Below are 26150 nucleotides of genomic sequence, written 5' to 3' on the forward strand. Positions count from 1 at the left end.
TCCAAAAATCTAGGAAGCAAAGCGTCTGCGGAAGGGTCTGCTATATATATATAGCAGACCCTAATACGCTGCCAAAAGGAGCCCTAACAACTGCCTAAAGGAGGCCCTAATACGCAGCCAAAAGGAGCCCTAACAGCTGTCTAAAGGAGGCCCTAATACACAGCAAAGAAGGAGCCCTATACACAGCCAAGTGGAGGCCCTAATCCGCAGCAAAGAAGGGAGATCTACCCACTGTTTAGGGGAACTTCTACACGCAGCAAGGCAGCCCTAATCCGCAGACATGAGGAAGCCTTAAAGGAGCCTTAGCTGCATATCTAAGGAAGGGTTAAACGTGCCCTAGACGCAGTCTATACATGGCTGAATGCAGGCCTAAACGCAGTCACCTTAACACTATTCTAGGCCGCATTTGTGGAGGGTTTCATGTGCCCTTAGACTGCTGTGAGAAGGGATCTGAATGGTTCCTTATATGCAATCTCATGACTGCCCTAGCCACAAGAAAAGAGAAGGTTACAGCAGTTCATTAGTGGGACGATTTGGGAGGTCTACTATAACAAGGAGGACTGTTATGACGCAGCATGGAGGGCAGCAACTCATTGGAGGACAACCACAGTCATTAAGAGCAATTCTGGGCCAGCTTAGATGGGTTGTTAGGGACTGTGGTCAGTACCCTAATCAGTCCCTAAATTGCAGCGTTACAACATGTTCAAGAGTTGACATTTCTATAGACTAAATGTCGTTGCGTTAATAATGATTGGACTCTATCTGGGATACGTTTGTTGCTATGTGCTAGGCCGCAGGCCATAGCACCATAGCAAGAGTTGTTATGGGCAGTGTATCAGGGTGTGCAGCGCAAGTGTATCAAGGTGCAACACAAGGGGATGCAACATGATAGGCACAGTAAGGTACAGTTTGAAGATGCAGCGCAAGGAGGTGCAGCATGATGATATGGTGCAGCAGCATGATGTGTGCAGCATGAAGATGAAGAGCAGCAAGATGGGTACAGCATGATGAGCTACAGCTCAGCAGTGATGCAGCATGGTGTAGCTCTGTGATGAGACATGGTATGATGGTGCAGCATGGAACAGCACTGTGATAAGGTGATGGAATCACATGAGTCCATATTAGTTACCTCATGAGACATCTTCTTAGAGAAGATCTATGTTCTTATCTTGTCAAGTCAAAGTGTTGACTTCTGATGGATATGTACTATCTCTCTCTCTCTCTCTCTCTCTCTGCTGAACTATTGAAGAACATATAAGAAGAATTGATCAAGGGTTTCCCCACATTGGGGTTTGTCCCTGGCTAGCGCCACATCGTGTGTCCTCTTGTCTTGGCTTGTCTTCTGTGATTTATGTTTATGTTCTATCTACAGTTTACTTTAATGTTGATGTGATTGCTAATCTGGAAGAGATATTGAGCTAACTATGAAAATTGAAATAAATTGCTCTAAGCATAAAACATACCTAAAATTAACATTTTATGACTTGCATTTTGAGAAAATGAGCTCTTGGAGAGTTTTTGGGCAGAAACTTACGGTTCGAGAAACCCTAGCCACCATTGCTAGCTTCGATGTTGAAACTATATACCTTAGTTCGTTTAGAAAGTGAAATCACTCAGATTTCACCATTGCACTATCAAGGAGAAAAAGATTTGTAGAAGAAATGGAGGTACAAGGTTTTATCAGTTGATTTTATCTTCTTATATAGTGTTTCCTATCTCCATTTTGACATGTTGAGCTTCAAGCTGAAAATGGGATGATTTTAGTGGTAAAGGTGGCTGAGTTCTCCTAGCAAATAAAGAGTTGAAGCCTGCCATAAGAGGTCCAGTTTTAAAGAGGGACAGAACATGAGTTTTGGGGACTATTGTAGCACAAGTTTCTCTACCCAAGGAGGTCGAATCATATCTGTCATACGTGTTGGCCAAAGTCTGCATCAAATGGGTCGAGTTTGTTGTCATAGGGCCTGCGTGTACCTGGGTTAAGAGATCAAAGTCATTGTAGCTTGCTAATCGTGTTTCTTTACTGATTGGAAGGGTCACATTGTCACCATTTCTGGGTCGAGTTGTCTCTCCTCTACACTGCCTGAGTTGCTCACTCTCAGAGACCGAAACTGAAGTTTAATAGGAGGTCATGACACATCTCACAGACTGAGTAAAGTGTGGGTCCAAGCCTGGGTCGAAATCTGCCTGTAGTTGATTCTGGTCATTTGGCATCCCTGGGGTAGCGTATATATCAGTGAAACATGAATCTTCGATCATTCGCGATTAATCACGAGTCAAACTTTGCTCTTCCCTCAAACAATCTATTTCAACTCTGGGCGAGTCAAACTCGTGTTGACCTAGTTTGACTCATGGTCAACATGAGCTTGTCTTGTGACTGATTGACTAATTGCCATTTAGGTGACTGAGGCGATTTTTCAGCCCTCAACTCAACGAGCACAGGTTTTAACTTTTAGGGTTGCTGCATTTTTTGTTGCGTGGTTTAGTTAGGTGAAAAATTAAATGCCAGTCTGTAACTGACTTCTCAGTTCTCACTGCTCAGGCCCGCAACTCATATGTCGAGAAGGTAATAGAGGCATGGTTTTAGTTTCAAATTACTCTGCGTAATAGATTCATAGTGTACTGTGTAATAGAGACGTAGTGTGCAGTGTGCTCCAGTGTAGCTTCAGCGTGTGCTCTGCCAGAAATTTCAGTAGCAAAACATTATGATATCATTTCAGCAGCAATCAAGAGATTTCAGTCACTGTTTTTTTACTGATTAATATGCAGTATTTTATAAACTTTTAAAAGAAGATGCTTCTGGTTCTATGTAGTCACCGGTTAGGAGTCAGGACTCAGTACTTTGGATCATGTTTGGACTCATAACATATATGAGATACTTATTCATTCATAATATTTTGGACATCTATTGATATTATGCATTGTTTGGACATGGCTTTATTGAATGAAAAATGTTTTTTTTTTAATTCAATATATGCGTATATCTTTATTTATTGAATTCACCGATTTTTCTCCGATCCGATTAAAACTCTTCGCTCTTTTGCCTCGCCAATTCCAAATCTGGTAACATATATATATCAGTGAAGACGAGGGATCAAGCTGTTGGTATTTGGAGGCTGATATCTCAGAGGAACCCACTGCTGAAATTATCCATCAAATAACCAGAAAGGCTGAAGCTTAAACTGTTGAAGACAAATACCAGGTTTCTTGTTAGATTATTCACTGTATCTTTGTTGCTTGATCAATTAGTGATCGTTTGTGCTGAGATCTGTTTGCATTCACTTTGTATTAGTCTGAAATACAATTCTGGGTTATATATATATATATATATAAGAGGAACCCACTGCCGAAATTATCAATCAAATAACTAGAAAGGCTGAAGCTTACACTGTTAAAGACAAATACCAGGTTCCTTGTTAAATTATTCACTGTATTTTTGTTGCTGGACCAATGTAGTGATCGTTTTATGCTCAGATCTGTTTGCATTCACTTTGTATCAGCCTGAAATACAATTCTGGGTTATATATATATATATATATATATATATATATATCAGTCCAGCATTTTGAAGTTTCATTTGGGCGTGTATTCTTCATTATATATGTTTGCTTGGCAATAAACTTCTAGAAAACCATCTACAATTCCTAGAAGCATCTATTTGTCTTATGATATTCACTGTCAATGTTATTTGCAACAAGTTGAAAAAGAAATTACAACAAAAGCAGTAGGCCCTCGATGTGTTTGTCAAAAAGGCTTACTGAAAAGATTCATTAAAACTCAGAAAACTCAGCGGTCATTTTGGTGTATTTCCAAGAGGGAATCTTACAAAGTAAATAAGAAATTTAGAAATATTCCCAAGGGAAACCCCCACACCATTTTGGGGGTGGGGCTAGTGGACCCAATACAGAAATGCTTGAAAGAATCAGTCCATGATTTTCAGAACTGTGTCACCGCATTTGCCAATTTTCAAGAAAAAATTTTGAAATTCACCAAATTTGGAGAGGAGAATTAATTCGGAACAACTCATTGAACTCAAATTTCTCAGCGACTTTGGAGTCTGTGCGTCATGAAATTCAGCTGTGGCATTGAATTTGGCAAAGGCAATAGTATTAGGCGCATGGTTTTTTTTAAATTCTCGTGGTTTCATCCAATCCCTGTAGTTTTATATTTGTAAGATTCCTAATTGGAAAATAACAGTAAATACCAAAAACATGAATATGAAAAACAATTATAATTAAAATCCAAGCACCCTGTTGAAGTTTCTAAGTCTACTAGTTAGAAACCCTCCATGCACTTCACTGATTTATTCCTACCTACTTGTTATGTTACTTAACAAGTTATTTACAATGTAAATACTGAAAATAAACACTTGTGCATGCTCAACATATTACAGATCATCAACTGAAGGAAATAGAAACAAGCACACACAATGACACCATTATTTTTGGACCAATGTCCCCTGAAAAACTCAATGCGGGAAAACCAGTGCAGCAATCTGAGGGTTTTCTTATTAGGCAATTTCAAAGTACAATCTGGGTGCCAAATCCGGCTTACCCCACAGAGAATTTCCTTGGGAGTAGTACCTCTCAGTGTGAGACAAATGTCCCAGCTGAAACCCCGGATAAACCCCCCTGCAGCTCCTCACCTCCAATCTACCCCAGAAACCCTAGCGTCTGCCTCTCTGGACTGCGTCAGCCGCTCTCTGCCCAACGCTGGCCCTGCGTCACCCTGAATGGGCCTGCGTCAGCCTCAAGAGGCCTACGTCAGCCTCAAGAGGCCTTGCGTTAGCCTTCTGGTCCTCTGCGTCATCTATGCTGGCCTCTCTAAAGCACTGCACAGCTCATGGATGCCTCTACGTGGCCCTGCGTGAACCTTGGTTGCTACTGCGTCACTCTCTCTGGCTCCTTCGCTAATCTCCCGACACTATTTCTGCCTCTCTGTCTCTATGTACTCAATGCCCCTGAGTTGCAACTCCGATCAATGATTCTATCTCTCTTAGCAAACCCCACTCTAGAGAATAGAACGACTAATCATATGGTGTACCCTCCAAGTGACCCTCAAGCCTCCTCTTATACTTTTCTCGTTGACATATCAACGGTCGAAATTAAGTCCCAAATCAACAGCTAAAATTAGATCTGGCTTGATCCATGTCTTTTGGACCATTCTAACACAATTTTATATTAATCCACATTAATATTTTAATTTCCCTAAGTTTAGACTTAGGGACTCCATTAAAAATATTGATTATTTTAATATCTCCCTACCTGTTTAGAATCTGCCCAGGCCCCAAACCCTTTCTGGGTTTGGAGATCTCATGTGCCCCAACCTCTCCACCAAATTTCGTGACTAGAGCACATCCGATGCTACCCCAAATCAACACATCCAAATCAAAACGCCATAGAAAATAAGCAAAATAACTGAGCCATTTTATTAATATCGAGAATGATGAGTACAATGAGTAAGGAAAATGGAACTTGGGCTTGCTATTGCAAGCTATGCAAAACCCGGGTGAGACAACTTTGATATAGAAATACTGACCCAAACTAGAACTCTGCACTATCCAGGAAATTATTGTTGCTGCTACTAGAATGGGACTGAGGATTCTACTTTGAAAAATGCCTACATCACCCTAAAATTGCAGCCACAGGCTCCACTCCTACCCAAAAATACCCAAAAAGGGTTTGGCCCAACTCCAAGCCAAAACTAAACCCACAAAGTGATGCAAATTTACCAGCTAATAAGTAATACACCCTGTTATAAGAATGAGGATTTCGGGCCCAAATATCGCCCAAAAAATTCTGTAAAATTAGCTGAAGACTCCTCTTAATAAACCCACAGAAACCCAAAAAGGGTTTGGGCTGAATCCACGGACCCCTCGTGACATCCACCAAGTGTGAATTGCCCAATCTGGCCAAAAAACGCCCCACAGTTTTGATACTTTTGAATTATGCCCAAATCTACCACGGGAAATTTCTCTCCACTCTGGTTAAATTCTTTATTGAGAAATACCTCCTATCTCTAGCCCTTACCTCTCCCGATTCCACTTCTCTAAACCCCTGGCACAGCATTTCGTCAATAGCTTCTGTGTCCTTGCCAAAACATAGAAAAACCGACCCAGTTAATAGCCTCCAATCTAGCTCAGCAAATCGCTATCCAAACTCCAGTCTAACAATAAGAAAATTACCTACAAAATCTCGGAGCCTCTAACCCACGCTTGCTCCCACAATGTGCTCCACAAAATACCTTTGCGCCCAAGAAAAACGCACTACTGAATAAACTCTAGCAATGATGTCCAATGGAAGCTCTGAATTGAGCTCCCCAAATTTCCTCATTAGGGAAACAATCAAAGTTCTCTGAAATGAGGGTGGAATTCCGCTTGGAATTCCTGGTGCTAAACATCAATCCGGCCCTTGTGCTAAACAGCTCATAGAGAAGACGAAATATGAAGTGTAAAAGCCAAAAGATAATCCACAAAATGAGTCCATCCTCCTTTTATAATTTCTCCTCATGCCTCTAGACTCCTTTTTAATATTATTTTATTAGTGAGGGCCATTTTCCACTAAGTTACTTTTGTCGCCATTTAATAAATAATAATTTGCCGCTATTCTCTAATAGAATAACACTAGCTGCCTTTCTCCAATAATAATTGCCCCTTTTTAATTAATATTACTAAAATTGGGAAAAATTCCTTAGTGACTCCCATGCTCACAAAATTGGGGATATTACAGTTCTCCCCGTCAAAAATTGCTTGTCCTCAAGCAATGCTCAAACAAGCGCTCCCTCTCTCTATTGACTCAAACTATAACTGCAAACAATATCGGGGTCCCAAATATGCCACTGAGTCACCCTGAATCCGTACACCATCTTGTCATAAATGAATCCCTCGATACCAGGGTCCCATGCTAATCTAAAAAAGATGCCACCATGTCGACGTTGCGCCACTCTGATTACATCTGACTGCCCATCGTGCGCATACCATATCCTCCTCTCCTGGAACCTGATGGTGAAATACCGATAAAGGCCAAATACATCCTGCCTACACATCTCCATGATAGCAAAGCCTACCCATCTAAAGATAAACTCGAACCTGTGTAGCAATAGGGAAATCCTACCTCGCCATACGATGAAGGCCTCTGTGAACCTCCATGTATCAACCCAAGAATGAGCTAGATCACTCTCTGCCATAACACCCCTCATCAAAAGACAGAGTGATCTACCAACCAACTAAATCCCTGGATCCCATAGCCAGACCTATTATGGCATAGCTCTTATGACTATTGGAATCCATTTGTGCCTCGTCTCAAGTCCCTGCATACAATGAATATATAGGCTATATATATCATGAACTAATCTGATGCATGCTAAACTGCCCTGTGCCTTCCATTGCGTAGTACTAATGACCGCTAGAAACCACATGTGCCAAATGTGCCAAATCGCTACCCCTTGAATGCAACCAATAGATGGGTATCCAATACTCGCAATCGACTCAGTGTTTGTGGGCCCATCCTGGTCCTACCAACCATCACCACTAAGTCTGCCACCCGCCCTCTCGATAATGTGCCAATACAATGTCTGGAGCCTAGACACATACTAGAAAATTGCCTCAGTGGTACACGGTATCCTCTACTCTTGTATGGTCCTAACATGCCTTGTGGAAAGAGTGAGACCACCTCCCTAGGCGTAGGCTCAACGATGAACAATAAGCTACCCCTGCAGATGATCACATCATCCCCCAACCTATGGTTGTCAACTCGTGCACCAACCCAATGCCACCATTGAGAGGTCTCTCCACTAGTGCGTTGAGTGTCATCTAAATATCTCAAGTGAGCTCCCTATCCCCTGCTGCTTGTGCCAGAGTGTCAAAGGACAACAACCAAATTGTTTGTGCTTGTAAGTGATGTAGAAGAAGGACAGGCGTGTGAGTCCCCATGGATACCATCGAGAGAGAACTACAACCAAAGGTATGCCCTATGTCTCCATACATAAGTCTCCCTAGGGGCAACCCTCCAAGACCTCGTTGTGCAGCACCATACGCCCCTGCATACCACCAAGCATCCCTGTACTCCTCGTGATCCGAACTTAAACAAGAACACAACAAATTACAGATATAACCATAAATATAGAGATCTAAGTTGCACAAAACAGGGAAACGGGTACGAGTTTCTGAAACGAGCACGAGTGCGAAACGTGACCCCTTTGGAAACAAGGAAACGCAATATATATAAGGACATTTAAGAAATATGTGCAATCATAAAGCATATATGATACATTCTAATTTATTACATTATGATTAAATTGTCAATTGTCAATGCATAAACTATAAGTCTCTAAATTTACATCACATTTACTCATGAATGATCACATAATGAAAATAGCAATATCCAAAATCAGCCACGAGAAATTTCTAATTTCTTGTCTCATGCTTGATGGGAGTCTCCTCCTACATAATCGAACGACCTTAGTGCTCTTGATTAAATACAATTTCCATACCCTAGTACCCTGCGTGCTCTTGATTATTGGGAGTCTCCCCTGCATAGAGGGCTTGATTCTCTTGATTAAATACAAGTTCCATACCCTAGTACATGACAAAATCCAATGGAAACATTCGAATCCCCCCAATCCTGAAATCCTGAAAAACATATAAGTCTGCTGGATTTTGAGTGAGATCTAAAATTCTACTTTCTCCATATGAAATCCAATGAGGGCGAAACCACTGTCAAACATCCTAAGTCATTTCATAGTAATGTTAAAAATTTAAGTAAAAGGATGAAAATGAAATAACACTTCATTTCATTAATATTAATATTAGAGATGTAGCAGAAATAACACTTCATTTCATTAATATCAAATATTGAATACGCTTACAAACAAAATGGAAATAAGACTAGCTCAGGCGATGGTAGCTTATCTCTGAGAAGAGATGTGGCGGCTACATGCCTCTGAACTATGTTACAATGAGGCTCGGAGGCCTATTTATTATTGAGAAACAATGGAAAACCCTAAACATCCAAAACCCTAACCCTAGGAGATGAAGTGCCAAAACTATGGGCCCTGTTTGGGTAAATTAATACATCCACTTCCCGAGGTCGTAACTTTGGCATACGATCTTCGTTTGAAGCGCACAATACCTCGTTAGAAAGATCTATCCGAGCACTACAACTTTTGAGTGGCCAACAGTAATCAAAGACCAATGTTGGCCCTGGTTTTCCCAAAAACGTCGTTTAGGACCTCAAAACGGCTCCGGAAGTTCAGAACCCAAAAAATTGCCAACAATAGTAAATTGTGCTACAATTAATGAAACTGAAAAACTGAAAGAGACAGTGGTGGTGGTCCAAGTGGAATAGGTGGGTGGTCACCAACATCCACCTAGATCACCTTGGCATGCCACTGTACATCGCAGCCTACCCCTATACACTGCTGGATACCCCCTGCTACTGTTGCCCCATCCTGCATCATCTCGTGTCCTGCTGGTGTCACTGTACCGGACACTCCCCACAGGTACTCAATGCGATGTGAGTCTCTCCTCTTACTCCATAATGTAAACCAACATGCTACCGCACACCACCACACACCTCCATGCTCCTCTCCAGGCCACTGCTCCTCACTGCACAGCGCTGCACACCACTGGATGCTATGGCCTAAAATTGGGTCTGTACACTTCAATTTGCATCCCTCTACATAACACTGGACCCTACGACATAACTTTGTGCAGTGTTGTGTACTAATACCTATTGTCATACCACCCTGTAACACACAGTATCTCACATGTGCAAAAGTATCCACCACTCTGCTAGTGAACCCACCATGACATGCGTCATATCTCTTTGTCCGTCCCAGTATGCCTGAGTGGCCTAACTCCACTCCTGCTAGAGGGGATATCTCTGCTGTGTCGATCCTTGACGACTCCTGCGCCCAATACCTCAATGGGAGAACATCATCTCCATACCAGTCTGACGGCCTACCCATGCCACCTCCAACCAGCCCTTTCCAGAGAATGCTAATCATCCTACGACCCCATGCACAACCAACATGCCAAAATAACCCATGGAATTGGCTCACAAACCGCCTGGCCACTAGTGTCGACTGGAACTCCACTAAGGAACGCATGTGCTCAGTCACTGGGTCGATTACCTCATCAATGCCATAGCCATCTCGCAAGTATGATATCGATAAGAAGCCCCACCTGAATCCCAATGCCAACCTGGGCCTCCAGTACCCTCGATGTTTGAGAGCTTCCACTGGGCTTTACTCCATACTACGACCATCTCCATGACTCCAGCCCACTCCACCGGGTACCAAATCAGCATCTCTCGCCATCTAACCCCAAGAGAGGGATCAAATGCATTAACTCCCGCACATAGAACAAGCCCTCCATCTTGTGAGTGTTGCACCCTGCGCACCTCATGTAGCAAGGTGACTCTGCATCTCCCTCTCTATTATGCAAAGGTAGCCTAGCAATGTTGCAAGCCCCTTCTATATGAGCCCAAAGAGAACCATTGTGTGGAACTACTGAAACTTTGCTGACAGTTTGTGCGTCTATCTGCTCTACATCGGTGGCTTGCCCAAAAGATGATTGCTCATCCTCCTCCATCATGGGCTCAACATGAGCCTCAAACTGCTCCTCCATAGACAACCCGACATGCAAGACATGCTCACCAGTCAACTGTAGGTGGTTGTCGTCCTAAAGCTTTGTCATAGACCTAGATGCCTTTGTACCTATCGGCACCTCATCAATGGTGGAGATGTCTCCCGGCACCTCGTCAACTTGTGGTGCATTGTTGTCACCTAAAAACTCGGTCACAACACTAGGTACCTCATCAATTGTCGGCATCTCATCAACGAGTGTATGCTTATACGCCTCCTTGCCAACCATGGCCCCTTCATCTGCCTTTTCATTTTCTTCCTTTGATCCTATTGGAAAATCTAGGGCATCAAGTATTAGGTGATTTCTCTTCGTTAGATAATTGCTTGTGAATGCTTTTTACTTCTTAGATTAGGATCTTATTTTACTTAAGTTAGTATTATTCTTCATCAAACAGCTACTAATGCATGACCAATAAAGAGACAAGAGACACAAAATATAGGCTATCAGCCAGGGCCAAAACCTCTCCCACTTGAGAGGAAAACCCGAACAAATTCTTCTTCTTATAAAGACTTCAATTGACGAATACCAAGACGAAGACCCTTGACCTATTTTCCACTCCAAGACCAAGACACAAAGCTTCTTCTTCTTTCTTGAGTTAACGAAAGTAAAACTCCTTGTTCCTTCCTCCTTCACGGTAACCTCAGCTTCCTCTTCTCTATTTCAGACCTACAATATGTCGGCCCTAATTCAGAAACCCTTAGCACATGAGAATGATCAATGTTGGCTCTTGATTGTCCTCGCTCTAGAAGGAGACTTCTTCTTGATACTTTGGCTTGAGACCTTCCTTGTTCTTCACCCAAAAACTATCTTCACAATGTGACTGTGGTAACTCGCCCTTCCTATAGTAGACAACAGTAGATTCTAGCACATGTGGAGTGTACCTAGCCCAATACAGGCCCAAAAATAGCACCAAAGACTTCGCTCTTCTTTTTCCCTTTCTTCGTTGGTTATGAGGCTCCCTTTTAGTGATTCTCGCACTTCTACTTATTTCAGACCATGACTGAATTGCATATTTCTAAAATGAGGTTGAGCTGCCTATTTATAGTTGTTGCCCATGATAATAAGCCAACATAACATATGTGTGAGCCGACGTGTCCTTTGGTGAAAACCTTTTATTCTATCTTGAAGTCGACTTGTAGGAGGTATCTTTGCTTGGTCTTGGAAGGCCTTCTTATACATTTAATGACTCATACAAAAATGTAACATGCCCAAGAAGGATCCTTCAGACATGACATTGACTCAAATTAGCTTTTATGACTAGATGAAAAAACCTAAAGGATCACAATGGGAACCTTAACTAAAATAAAAATTTCTTGATCATGAAACCCATGATTCAAATACTACAAAAAAAAATGTATTTTCTTCTTTTCATCAATTAAATAAAATCACAATTACACTGTCATTATGAAGACTGAACCTAGTTACATTTTTCAACAGATCCTCCTCATCATCCCTACATAATTCCACTGAATTCCCACTAATTTGTGCACATCTCTTAGTTCACAAAACTCCCAAAAAGAGAGGGGCGCCTGAATGGCATTTCCCAATGATCGGTATGCCCTCCAATTTGTTGCCAAACATCATTTGCAATCATGTCTTGCCATCTTGACGCATTATCCATCATTTTGGGCATAGTGGATTAGTTGTATAATTGAGAATGTTCCTGATTCCCAATTTTGGTGTGTATTAGCTGCTCCCCCACATCAATCATCATTTGTTGCATCCTAATCACCTCATTCAAGGTTACTGCCATGTTGTTTGATTTTAATCTTTCTGTGGATCCCATGATTTCTTAGCTTTTTATTTTGGCCTTGTCATCACTTGGCTTAAGGCCCACAACTTGGCCAAGATCATGGCTCTGATACCACTATAATATTCCTAATTGGAAAATAACAGTAAATACCAAAAACATGAACTAGGAACAACAATTAAAATTAAAATCCAAGCACCCAAATCAGAACACCATAGAAAATAAGCAGAATAACTGAGCCATTTTATTAATCTCGAGAATGATGAGTACAATGAGTAAGGAAAATGGAACCTAGGCTTGCTACTGCAAGCTATGCAAAACCCAGGTGAGACAACTCTGATCTGGAGGAAATATGGCCCAAACTGGAACTGCGCACTACCCAGAAAATTACTGTTGCTGCTGCTAGAATGGGATTAAAGATTCTGCTCTAAAGAATGCCTGGATCACCCTAAAATTGCAGCCACAGGCTCCACTCCTCATACCCAAAAATACCCAGAAAGGGTTTGGCCCAACTCCAAGCCAAAACTGAACCCACAAAGTGATGCAAATTTACCAGTTAATAAGCAATACGCCCTGCTATAAGAATGAGGATTTCGGGCCCGAATATCGCTCTGAAAATTCTGTAAAATTAGTCAAAGACTCCTCTCAATAAACCCACAAAAATCCAAAAAGGGTTTGGGCTGAATCCACCGACCCCCAATGACCCCCAACAAGTGTGAATTGCCCAATTTGGCCAAAAAACGCCCCACAGTTTTGATACTGCTAAATTATACCCAAATCTACCACAAGGAATTTCTCCCAACTCTGGTTAAATTCTCTACTAAGAAATACCTCCTATCTCCAGCCCTTATCTCTCTTGATTCCACTTCTCTAAACCCTTGCGCAACATTTGGTCAATAGCTTATGCACCCTTACCAAAAGATAAAAAAATCAATGCAGATAATAGCCTCCAATCTAGCTCAGCAAATCGCTATCCACACTCTAGTCTAAAAATAAGAAAATTCCCTACAAAATCTCGGAGCCTCTAACCCATGCTTGCTCCCACAATGTGCTCCACAAAATACCTTTGCGCCCAAGAAAAACACACTATTGAATAAACACCTGCAATGATGTTCAATGGAAGCTCTAAATTGAACTCCCCAAATTTCCTCACTAGGGAGACACTCGAAGTTCTCCGAAATGAGGGTGGAATTCCGCTTAGAATTCCTGGTACTAAACAGCACTCTAGCCCTTGTGCTAAATAGCTCCAAGAGAAGATGAAATATGAAGTGTAGTAGCCAAAGATAATCCACAAAATGAGTCCATCCTCCTTTTATAATTTCTCCTCGTGCCTCTAGTCTCCTTTTTTAATATTATTTTATTAGTGGGGGCTATTTTCCACTAAGTTATTTTTGTCGCCATTTAATAAAATAATAATTTGCCGCTATTCTTCAATAGAATAATACTAGCCACCTTTCTCCAATAATATTTGCCCTTTTCTAATTAATATTACTAAAGTTCAGCAAAATTCCTTAGTGACTCCCATGCTCACAAAATTGGGGATATTACAATATTTAAGAGATGAAATTCAGTTGTGCTTGATGAATAGACTTAAATATATTTGGTTACAGACTTACAGACTTTGGTTACATATATTTTTATTTTTATTTTCATTTATTATATATATTAATATATTTTCATTTTTTTTTCATTTATTATTATATATATATATATATATATTTCTTAGTTTGTCGAATTTAATGCCCGATTTTATTCCAAAAATTTTTGTTGTCGAATTTTTCTCAAATTTGAAGGTCATCAAACTCGAATTCAAATTCGAACCAGGTGACATAGGTTCAGAGCAATAATAAAAGAGGAGATAACAAGGCTCTTTCTCCAAGAAGACATGAATTTTTCCACCATAAACCCATAGGCATCCAGTTAAATTCCATTTATAACGCAAGAAGTTTCCATATACATCTGCTAGTAGTGGAAACTAAGATATAATATGTTGCGATGTTCACGCAGATTTAGTTGTTAAACGGTTAAACCACTCCAAATAACCTTAACTCTTATTTCCATTGTGTATAGCATCTGGTAGATATTCTCACACCTCTAACTCATTCTTCAATCATTTGAGGGTCTATCTAGTGTCAAGCATCTTATAAAGCATAAGTTATTACTGCTTGACCACACAATAAAATCAAGTGGTAAAAGAACCTAGGAGAGATAGGGTTAAGTACTCCAGCTCATCTATAAGTGCCTTAAACTTGTTCAACAAGTAATTTTTGTATTATGAGGAGACAATGATCTGCATCATGACATATTTTACAGCCCCCTTGCTTTATCCCAGAAGAAGATTATGTTTGCTAGATCTCTATTTACAGTCGAATGGGAATCTATAAGGTGCTACATGCTTATTTAGCCTCAGGATAGACAATGTCAAGAAATTATTTCCACATAGAAAGGGCAAGATGAATGATGAAACATTGGCAACTGTGATGTTCCTACTTAGCAATTTTGCTAAGTAATTACAATTTTGCAAAATTTTGAGTTTCGCTATGATGGACTTAGGAAAAGTGGGTTAGGAGGACCCCACTTTGCAATTTTGGCTAAGGGAGGCTCCAACATAGGAGAAAGGGAAGCAAATTGAAATCATAGTGGATGGTGGGGGCCACCCCAAGAGGAATATGCGCCCCTTGGAGCAACACGCATTAGGGGAGAGAAAAAGACAAGAGGGGGTCGATGTGTCGGACCCACATGGAGAGAGAAGGAGCTCAATGATAAATAGGAGGAGAATGCATCATTTTGGGGTTTTTGATCATTTGACAATTGAACTCTCTTGTACACTTGAGCTGTTGAGCCAAGTCTACACAGTGTTGTTCAGCACACGAGATTTCCGAGGGGAGATCTCACCTCCATCTTCAGTGGACTTCGAGTGCCACCCTATGGGAGCTATTGCTACACTTTGGAGCTGTTCCAGGAGATTCTACAGGGGAATTTGAGCCATTCTTGGAGCAGAATGGGTGCAGAAGGGCACATGCATTCTTGGGGACAAATAGCTTTAGTGCAGACCCGGTTTCGAGCTTTTAGGGGCACACTTCCTTGGTGCTTTGCAGCAGATTTGCAGTGGTTTGGACTCTGGAGGGCTGACCTGGTGGCCATTTCTCAGGCCGAATTTCTCTTTTTCTGGGCATGCGCAGAGGTGGACTGGCTTGGCTTGCGCAATCCCTTGAGGAGCAAAGTTTTTGTGGGAGGTTTGTCTGGGGGCTTGAGGATGAGATTTGCCAGGATTCATAAGGGGAATTTTGGAGGGATTTCTCAGTATTTTGGAGGCCTTTTTGGTAGCAGACTCACAGGTGGTGCGAATAGCCAGTTGGAGGAGGAACCACATTATTTGGGGATTTCTCGGGAGGTTGGAACAAGGCCCTACCCTTTCTGGGTCTTTGTGGTTTTGGTGAGGAGAGCCTACAGTTTATTTTACAAAATTTACTGAGCATCCTAGAGGGGTCAACCGTCAAACACCAATTCCTTTCCAGCCAGCAGCAGAAGAATTTCTGGGTCAGTGCAGGGGATGAAAGATAAGTACTTCGTAGCATCCGGGCAGCACATTTTCCTCACCTAGGACTTGTCTAGCTTGCTTTAGCAAGCCCAGGTGCACATACTCCATACATATATTCTACTCTCCTTGATTTGATAATAAAATGGCCGAGCGTGGCGCAGATTTTGGGAAATTTGTGGTTGTCTAATTGCATCTTTGGATTTTGTGTTGCATGTTGTGATTTTGCTTGATTATCACTGTTAATTTCCTAGAAGCAATATTACAGCAACATTACATAAAACTAGCATATTATATTTATCTTCATCAAAATGGCCAGGAGTCATTCCGTTACTCTAGAACATGCTGTTTTGTTTATCATTTCTCAAAATGTATTAGTCACTAGAAACCTTTGATTACAGAGCACTTTAAAACACAGCAAAAGAAAACTAAAAATTAGATCCACATTTACATGTGCAAAAATTCTAGAAAAAGGAAGCACAGTGCACCTTTCCAGAACATGAGGTTTAGCCAATTCTTGTTGAATTTTTTTTGTGCCTGCTAAATGATATGAAATTGAAGGGCATTTGATGGCAGACGACTGCTCCAACATTAGTCTAGCTCTCCATTCCTGGGATAATCAAAGACAATTAGCATCCTAATATGTAATATGGACTAATCAGAGCATCAGCAAACATCTCTTGATCACAATTGAAGTAATCCAATTAGTTAGACTGTGAAATTAAAATCAGAACAGCGTGTAATGCTTGCTTTCATAACTGAAATTATGAACTAAATGGCAGAATAAGAAAGTATAATCAATGGATAATGCCAATTACATACTGCTTCAGAGGGATAATCAACAGGTGTATATCCAGCCCTGAAGTAAACAACAGCAACGGCTCGTTGTCCTCTGCTCAAATAGAACAACTTTAATAGTGAAAATGATTATTAAAACTTCCTTACCTATCCATCGATCACTAAAATGAAATGTGGGCAATGAATAAACATACAGAATACAAGTTACTCCTCAATCTAAGATCATTGCTGTAATGGATAGGCGTGTTAAAAGAATACCAATATTAGCTAGAAATTTTGCATTTGACTTGAAACAATGCTTACATGTGAAGAGTTCCATTTGATAAAATTTCACCCTCAGCATCAATTTCAGCTAGAGTTTTCCGGATAGATGGCACCGCATATATATATCTCAGTTAAGGTTTCAGCAAATTGCTAAACAAGAAGGGTGGTGAAAATAAGAAAACCTGACGCAAAACTGTAAATTGTACTTCAAAGGAAAAAAAATGAAGCATCCTTTATCAGCAGCATGACTGAGGATATGATTCTTTCAGCACCATGCAAATCCAGTGTTGATCATACATATTACGCTCCTCTGGCTGCACAACTACCAGTACTACAGAACTGTCCAGGATAATCTTAGTAGGAAATTAAAGAGCAGTTATAAACACATAAAATGTACACTAGAACACAAAATTACTGACAGTCATGTACCTTAAGTCATTGAACTCCTTCCAGGCTAGGGCCAATGCCTCTGCAAATTTGTTTGCTGCTGTGTTTTCAGGTACTCTTTTTGAATCCAAGCTAAGTTGCTTCCCAGAATGATTGATCAAGTATCTGAGAAGTAAATCCAAACAGCTTATAATTTTATTTAAATTCCATTTAATTATTTATTTTAGACTTCCCATTAAATCTAACAAAGATAACATCTCTCAAAAACCTTGCATCATTAACCATTCAATCAATTAAAAAAATTGTGTTTTCAAACTCGGACTTGGACTTGAAATCAGTCGAGGGTCAACTCAGACAATGATTGACTCAGACGAATCTGATTTCAATAACTTGGTTTACTAACGATACATAAAATATTTAAATTTTAATGAAAAACTTATATTTTAAAGATTCCAAACCATAATTGCAAAAACTTACTAAAATTTTGAAAGAAAGCATTATGAATAAATGAGCAACAACATTTAAATTTTAAATGACAAACAATGTTCTACCATTGCTTATATTGGGATCCTCATCATTAGCATCACCCTTTGCCTCTCGTCTAACCTTTACCTCTAGTCCTCTAAGGACATAAATCAACACTACCCAGTTTTGATAAAACTGCTTAATCCCAAGCCTTGTAACATTGTACGTAAAGGTTAACATGCCTAATCAATGATTTTGGTTTGCATGAAGGATAAATTTTTTCCAAAGCCATGACAAAGGAGTTCAACAATCAATACCTCCAATATTGAGATACCTAAGGCGCTTGTTTCTCTTGATTAAATGCCAATACCATACCCTCATACATTATACAATCTAATGAAAATGCTGCAATCCTACCAATCCTGAAATCCCGAAAATTGTTAAGTCTGTTGAATTTTGAATGGGATGTGAAATTCTACTTCTCCATATGAATTTCGATGAGGTTATTGAGTATGTTGTCATTGATGACAAAGTGGGTGCAGGTACAATAGGCACAAGCCAAGGTTACTTCGGAGCAAGAGAGGAAGCGGGGAGCAGAAGCGGAAGCAGAAGCAAGAGCGATATTTTCAAAAGCTACCAGTTTGGGAGCGAATCGGGAGCGCATTTTTATATAATATATATTTTTATATATTTTGATGCATAAATGTCAACAAAAGCATGTAGAATAATGAATTATGTAATGTTCCTACTCAGGCAAAACAGTGATATGCAAAGCAAAACAATATATGTAACACAAAATTCCAGAACATTCAGTGAACACCCATAAAAACTCCAAAAATGTCAACTAGCTGAGCCATTTTATTAAATAATTGGAGCAGTACAATAGTGTGGAAGGAGTGCACCTGGGCATGTCTCAATGGCAAGCTTGACAAGACTCAAGAGATAAAATAGGAAGCCCAGATGAAAGAACGAGCTGCTCCAATGATGCCCTATGCTGCCCCAGAAAACTGCAATGTCTGCTGGAAAGATACTGCTAGAAAACCCAATTCCGGTGCTCAAAATATTATATAAAATTAACTCCAAGCTCCTCATAAATAACCCACCAAACCCTAGCAAGGATTTGGTCTCATTCTAATCCCCGAAATTTGGCCCCAATTACCATGTCCTCCTCCAACAGCTGGGAAATACGGCTTGCCTACAAACTCCTTGAAAAATCCCTCCAATCACTCCCAAAATGTTGAGTCTCACTACCCCAAAGTTCTCCTTATTTCTCCCAGCAAAACCCAGCTCCAAAACTCTTCCCACAAACTCCCACGTGTGCCCAGAAAATAGCTTATGCGTTGGCCCTGGATGCACCAATTCGTGCTGCCTTCAATCAGTAACCTCCTGCCCCAAAACTCCTCCAACGGGTTGATCTCTCCCTGAATCTCCTATGCCAAATTTCTAGCGGCAAACACTACCCGAAAGACAACTGAAATGCGCCAACCATTGCCCCTCCTGTGTCCTCTTGGAATATGCACTAGCTGAGTGAGTGATTGTTTGTTTAGCTCTGAATCCCTCCAAACTCCTCTCCAAATTGGTATGATCTGACCTCCCTAGGGTGGCATTCGAAATCCCTCGAAGAAAGGGTGAGCTTTCTGCTTGGAAAACTCGGTGCTAAACAGCAATGTGACCATGCTAAGCAACTCGAGCAATAATGGAAAGTTCAATTAACAAAAGACCCCAAATGTGGTTGAGCTTCTCCTATTTAGAATTTTTGAGTTCCTTTTTTCCCACGCGAGCCCCTCCAACAAGCTCTTCGACCCCCTTTCCTTGGCTATTCGAATTCCTTCCTTGGCAAGTGCGTTTTCCCCATGCGTGTGGCCCCCATACCCCACAAGCAAAACATTTCGGCCTCCCTTTTCTCCTAAGTCATTCTCCAAAAATTCGTGGGCCCCATGGTCACCGAAAATGCCAAAACTGTGGAAATAAACTTAAGACAAATTAATTAGGAAGGAACATTACAGTCCTCCCCTCCCAAATGTTGCTTGTCCCCAAGTAACTTCAGCGCTAGATGCTCGAGTATGCGCTCACCCTCCCAAATGGCATCCTCATTTGGTAAGCTCCTCCAACGTACTAAGTACTCCCTGATAGTTCTACTCCTCAACTTCCTCTCCCTAGTCTCCAAAATGGCTTCCAATTCCAAAACCAGATGCCCCTCATCATCAAGAGGAGGCAACTTTGTAGTTGTTGTCACCTATTGCCCCAACACCTTCTTGAGACATGAGACACGAAACACGTTGTGAATATTCCTCCCTAGTGGAAGCTCAAACACATAGGCCACCTCCCCAACTCTCCTAGTCACCTTGTACGGCCCATAGAAACGTGGTTGTAGCTTTTGGGCCCCCTTCTGCTTCAATGTAGACTAGTGATATAGCTATAGTCGTAGAAAGACCAAGTCCCCCTCCTCAAACTGGCTTTCGATCCTGTGCCTATCCACATACATATTCTGTTGATTATGTGTTAAGTTTAGGTATGTTCTATGCTTAGAGCAATTTATTTCAATTTTCATAGTTAGCTCAATATCTTTTCCAGATTTGCAATCACATCAGCATTAAAATAAACTACAGATAGAACATAAAAATAAATCGCAGAAGACAAGCCAAGACAAGAGGACACAAGATGTGGCGCTAGCCAGGGACAAACCCCAATGTAGGGAAACCCTTGATCAATTCTTCTTATATGTTCTTCAATAGTTCAGTAGAGAGAGAGAGAGAGAGATAGTACATTTACCACTGAAGCCAACACTTTGACTTATCTAGATGAGAGCATAGATCATCTCTACGAAGATGATACATGAGATTGGTTGAAGACATGCTGCTTCAACTGATTCTCCAAGGTGACTCCTTCACCTATCATCGTGCTGCATCTAGTCATCATGTTGCGCCTCACTGTGTTACACCATGCTGCACCCATCATCACAATGCTACATCTCATCATGCTTCATCAATCATGATGGTACCCATCACTGTACTGCATGATGTGCCATTGCTGCACCATGTTGCCATACTAACCTATGTGTTTGTTGCACCTAGCTAGCTTGTTGTCCCTTGCTTGCTTGTTGTCCCGAGCATGCTTGTTGTCCCTAGCATGCTAGTTGTACTTGCTGCACTAAGTATCATGCTACTGTCCCAATGTGTTATACTAGCAGCACTATGAACTTGCTATATCATATTGTTGTACCTCACCATTGTGTTGCCCCTCATTATGCTATGATACACTTCATCGTTGTACCCATCATGCTGCAGCATTCATCAACATGCTGCTGCAATATATCTGTTGCTTGCAACATCATGCTGCTTCAATGTATCATCATTGTTTTCTCCATCCAAGTGACTGTACTATTATCAACACAGTCCTAACATATGCTGCCTTGCTAGACAAACTTCAACATATACGCTTCAGCACTCTTCTCCATATCATACAAGCCGATTTCAGACCTTCCTTCCTCCATGGCTGTGACTGGGCCATGCTTGAATAGTCTTCCTTTATATCACTTGGAGGACTGCAGTTAGGGCAGCATAGAGTTTCTCCATAGGGCTGTGTATAGGGCAATATAGGGCTCTTCATAGAGTTACATACAGGGCAGCATAGGGCTCTCCAATAGAGTTTTGTATAGGGTAGCGTAGGGCTCTCCAATAGAGCTGTGTATAGGGCAGCATAGGGCTCTCCAATAGAGTTGTATGTAGGGCAGCGTAGGGCTCTCCAATAGAGTTGTGTATAGGGCAGCGTAGGGCTCTCCATAGAGTTGTGTATAGGGCAGCGTAAGGCTCTCCAATAGAGCTATGTATAGGGCAACATAGGGCTCTCCATAGAGTTGTGTATAGGGCAGTGTAGGGCTCTCTTTTGGACCAACAATTAGATCTCTCCTTGTTGCGTTATGTAGGCTTCCTTCACTACGTTAAAATCTTCTCCATGATAGCGTTAGGATCTAGGGCAGCGTATCCTCTTTAGATCACTCCTCCCACCAAAACCCAAAGACAAGTGGAGAGGAAGAGATCACCAAGAGGATGTGTGTCCAAATGACTTTCAAGGAACCTCTATTTATACTAAAACGTTGAGCACAAGTGGGGTTTATTTGGTTGCTGGCCAACCTTGATGAATTGTCCCATAACACAAATAAATTCATATCTCCATGAATACTTATCGGAATCGAATGATCTTTAGATCAATCCTACACCTCTCGATGAGAGGGATCCAAGAAAAATATCAGCTGCCATTAATAAGATGACCCACATGGAGTTTGGCCCTAGTTGCCAATTTTAACACTCTCTCTCAACTAGGGAGAACTCCATCTGCTGATCCATATGTCCGACTGTACTATCTCTGCCATCAGTGCCCTACACTGCTCTGCTCTGATGAGCTCTACTCTGCTTTGCTCTGCTCTGTTGAACCATGAAGAAGAAGAATTGATCGAGAATGTCTCATACCATTCTCTACTGACCCGAAGTCAGTTTCATCTGAAGAGAGTGTGTCATATCACTCTTACTGACCTGAAGTCAGTTTTATTGATCCCAGATCAATATCACAAGAGAGTGTCTCAAACCACTCATACTGATCCCAGATCAATGGAGGTCATCCTAGCATAGGGAGTACGGTAGATACAACGATGCGTCCATCGATAGTACTACTATGGTCCCTAACCCCATTTCCCTGCTCATTGATCAGATGAGAGGTACTTCCCATGAGTCCCAGACTGCATGGGTAGGATGCCTCGATAGGAGAACTAATCATCCTGTCCCACAGGAGAACGAATCATCCTATCCAACAGTCGCCATAGGAGAACTAATCATCCTGGCCCACAAGAGAACTAATCATCTTGTCCCAAAGTTGTCACGGGGTATCACAGGGGAAGGTTGAACCTTTCACCCTATACATAGCGCACCACCAGGGGAGGGTGAGTCGCTCTGTGGTTGTATGTTGCTCCAGTAAGTACCCCAAGCCCCCTAGAGCTCCCAGATCTCAATGCATGCAACATGCAAGACCCTTATAAGAAGGTCTCTCAACGACTCCAAGTCGTTCGGGAAAGTCACAGATTTGACCTTTCCCTGAGGCTGTGACAAAATGTCTACGACCTGTACATCAGTCTCAATGCGATGGAGCCTCCCATATCCCAGATAAGGTAGTATCTGATGTCTATCTGTTGGAGCAATCATCGAATAAGCGATTCCTCAACAATCGAATCCCCCACTGGTTGTCACAAAGGATCACGGTGGTATTAATCATATGTACAAACAGCCCACTGAAGAGCTTCCACAGCCAGGCAGCTTCATACAAGATCATACTCGTAGCTATGTATTCGGTCTTGGCGGTGCTTATAGCAACCGACTTCTACTTCCTGCCCATCGATGATATTGAAGCAGAACCCAAAGAGAACCAACACTGAGAAGTGCTCTAGCGATCCTCCACACTGCCTGCCTAGTGAGCATTCAAATAATCATGCAGCTTCATATTTCCAACAGTGTATCTCAATCCATGAGAGATTGTGCCCCGAAGATATCTCAAAAGATTCTTGGCACCAATCCAGTGAGGCTCAACCAAATATGAGCTCACCATGCTAACTACAGAACATATGTTCGGACGTAAGTTCACCAAGAACATCAATGCAAATGAGTTTATGAAACTCAGAGGCATTTCCCAAATCTAGTCCGACATCATCACCATATACCTTTTAAAAGTTAAGATCCTCGAGGTAGTCACGGGCTTGCAGTTTACCATTCCACATCCGGAATCCAACTCCCTCTTACTTCTGCAAGTGAGAGGGTCTGCACCTGTCTAAAATAGGTCGTCCTCAGAAGGTGCAGGTATGAGAAGTCTATCATCCACAACCTTCAAATAATGGTTTGGATCGACTTCACTCTTAGTGAATCTCAGCTTCATCTGACAGCTATCAATCCTCTCATATCAAACACGGGATGATCTGCTTCAAGCCATAGAGGGCTTTCTTCCACCGACACACATGAGATTCCCAATCATGAATCTCAAACCCCTCGGGTTGTTCCAAACCTGTGGACCTGCTACATGAGGGGAATGGTCCCCTTGTAAGATTTTCCCTTCGATACATCTCAGACATGTACCTTCATGCTCCTTTTGAATTCAGGCATCCCTATCATCATCTGACTTACAGACCTCCAGTGCTGTGTCAACTGACATGGTCCCTAATGGACTTCTATCCGATGAGGTGCCTTGAAGCACTACAATCAATAAGCCAAATTCCCAAAGAATATGAAGGAGAGGGCCAATACAAGATAACGCTTCTTTATCTTATCAAAAACAACATCTGATTCTTCATACCTAGGGTTCCTTGCTTTCTCTGAAGAGTCGGTCGTTTCCTTGATGACCTGCATTACCTGTCATTCCTTTGATCATTCAAGATGTCCCTGGAATGATTGTTATCATCATCAAGTGATGTGTCCCTACCATTCGGACACTCCTTCACATAATGGCCGAACTTATTGTAACCAAGGCATCTGCCTTTCCTTCCACCCTTAGATCCAGACTTCCCAATGAATTGATCTTTAGGTAGGCCATCAAAAGCTTCCACTGCACTATTCTGATAATATTCTTTGCTTCGATTTCACCCTTAGTGAATTTGAAGAGGGATAAGGAATCCACTGATCCTTTTGTCCTTTTCCAACTGTCTTCGATGATTTCTCTTTCACTCTTGCTTGGGCTTTGTCTTCACCTCAGCTCTGATACCATGTTAAGTTTAGGTATGTTCTATGCTTAGAGCAATTTATTTCAATTTTCATAATTAGCTCAATATCTTTTCCAGATTTGCAATCACATCAGCATTAAAGTAAACTACAGATAGAAAATAAACATAAATCGCAGAAGACAAGCCAAGACAAGAGGACATAAGATTTGGCGCTAGCCAGGGACAAACCCCAATGTGGGGAAACCCTTGATCAATTCTTCTTATATGTTCTTCAATAGTTCAGCAGAGAGAGAGAGAGAGAGAGAGAGAGAGATAGTACATTTACAACTGAAGTCAACACTTTGACTTATTTAGATGAGAGCATAGATCATCTCTAAGAAGATGATACATGAGATCAGTTGAAGACATGCTGCTTAAACTAATTCTCCAAGGTGACTCCTTCACCTATCATCGTGTTGCATCTCATCATCATGTTGTGCCTCATCGTGTTGCATCTCATCATCATGTTGCGCCTCACCGTGCTGCACCATGCTGCACCCATCATCACAATGCTACATCTCATCATGCTTCATCAATCATGACGGTACCCATCACTGTACTGCATCATGTGCCATTGTTGCACCATGTTGCCATACTGACCCATGTGTTTGCTGCACCTAGCTAGCTTGTTGTCCCTTGCTTGCTTGTTGTCCCGAGCATGCTTGTTGTCCTTGGCATGCTAGTTGTACTCGTTGCACTAAGTATCATGCCGTTGTTCCAATGTGTTATACTAGCAGCACTATGAACTTGCTATATCATACTGTTGTACCTCACCATTGTGCTGCCCCTCATTATGCTATGATACACTTCATCGTTGTACCCATCATGCTGCAACATTCATCAACATGTTGCTGCAATATATCTGTTGCTTGCAACATCATGTTGCTTCAATGTATCATCATTGTTTTCTCCATCCAAGTGACTGTACTATTATCAACACAGTCCTAACATATGTTGCCTTGTTGGACAGACTTCAATGTATACCCTTCAGCACTCTTCTCCATGTCATACAAGTCGCTTTCAGACCTTCCTTCCTCCATGGCTGTGACTGGGGCATGCTTGAATAGTCTTCCTTTATATCACCTGGAGGACTGCAGTTAGGGCAGCATAGAGCTTCTCCATAGGGCTACGTATAGGGCAGCGTAGGGCTCTCCATAGAGTTGCGTATAGGGCAACGTAGGGCTCTCCAATAGAGTTGTGTATAGGGCAGCGTAGGGCTCTCCATAGAGTTGTGTATAGGGCAGTGTAGGGCTCTCCAATAGAGCTGTGTATAGGGCAACATAGGGCTCTCCAATAGAGCTGTGTATAGGGCAGCGTAGGGCTCTCCTAGAGCTGTGTATAGGGCAGCGTAGGGTTCTCCATAGAACTGTGTATAGGGCAGCGTAGGGCTCTCCAATAGAGCTGTGTATAGGGCAGTGTAGGGCTTCTCTTTTAGACCAGCAATTAGATCTCTCCTTGCTGCGTTATGTAGGCTTCCTTCACTGCGTTAAAATCTCCTCCATGATAGCGTTAGGATCTAGGGCATCCTCTAGGGCAGCATATCCTCTTTAGATCTCTCCTCCCACCAAAA

The 26150-nt window shown here is 41.6% G+C and overlaps 1 protein-coding gene across 4 annotated transcripts in view; it reads right to left on the minus strand.

Annotated features, from left to right (window-relative positions):
• GSH2 (glutathione synthetase 2) overlaps positions 1 to 26150 on the minus strand; it is a 165014-nt gene that overhangs the window by 14096 nt on the left and 124768 nt on the right. For all 4 annotated transcript variants that reach the window (XM_089459450.1, XM_089459449.1, XM_089459451.1 and 1 more), the window contains 5 exons: positions 17422 to 17544; positions 17247 to 17331; positions 17032 to 17108; positions 16753 to 16822; positions 16419 to 16540 (listed from right to left, as the gene is read on the minus strand). In XM_089459450.1, coding sequence (XP_089315576.1) covers positions 16419 to 16540; positions 16753 to 16822; positions 17032 to 17108; positions 17247 to 17331; positions 17422 to 17544 — 477 coding nt within the window. The remainder of the gene's footprint in view (positions 1 to 16418; positions 16541 to 16752; positions 16823 to 17031; positions 17109 to 17246; positions 17332 to 17421; positions 17545 to 26150) is intronic.

Source organism: Pinus tabuliformis, chromosome 7 (assembly GCF_031772625.1).
Source record: "Pinus tabuliformis cultivar Carrire ecotype Pingquan chromosome 7, CPIR1, whole genome shotgun sequence".
NCBI classification, from domain to species: Eukaryota; Viridiplantae; Streptophyta; class Pinopsida; order Pinales; family Pinaceae; genus Pinus; species Pinus tabuliformis.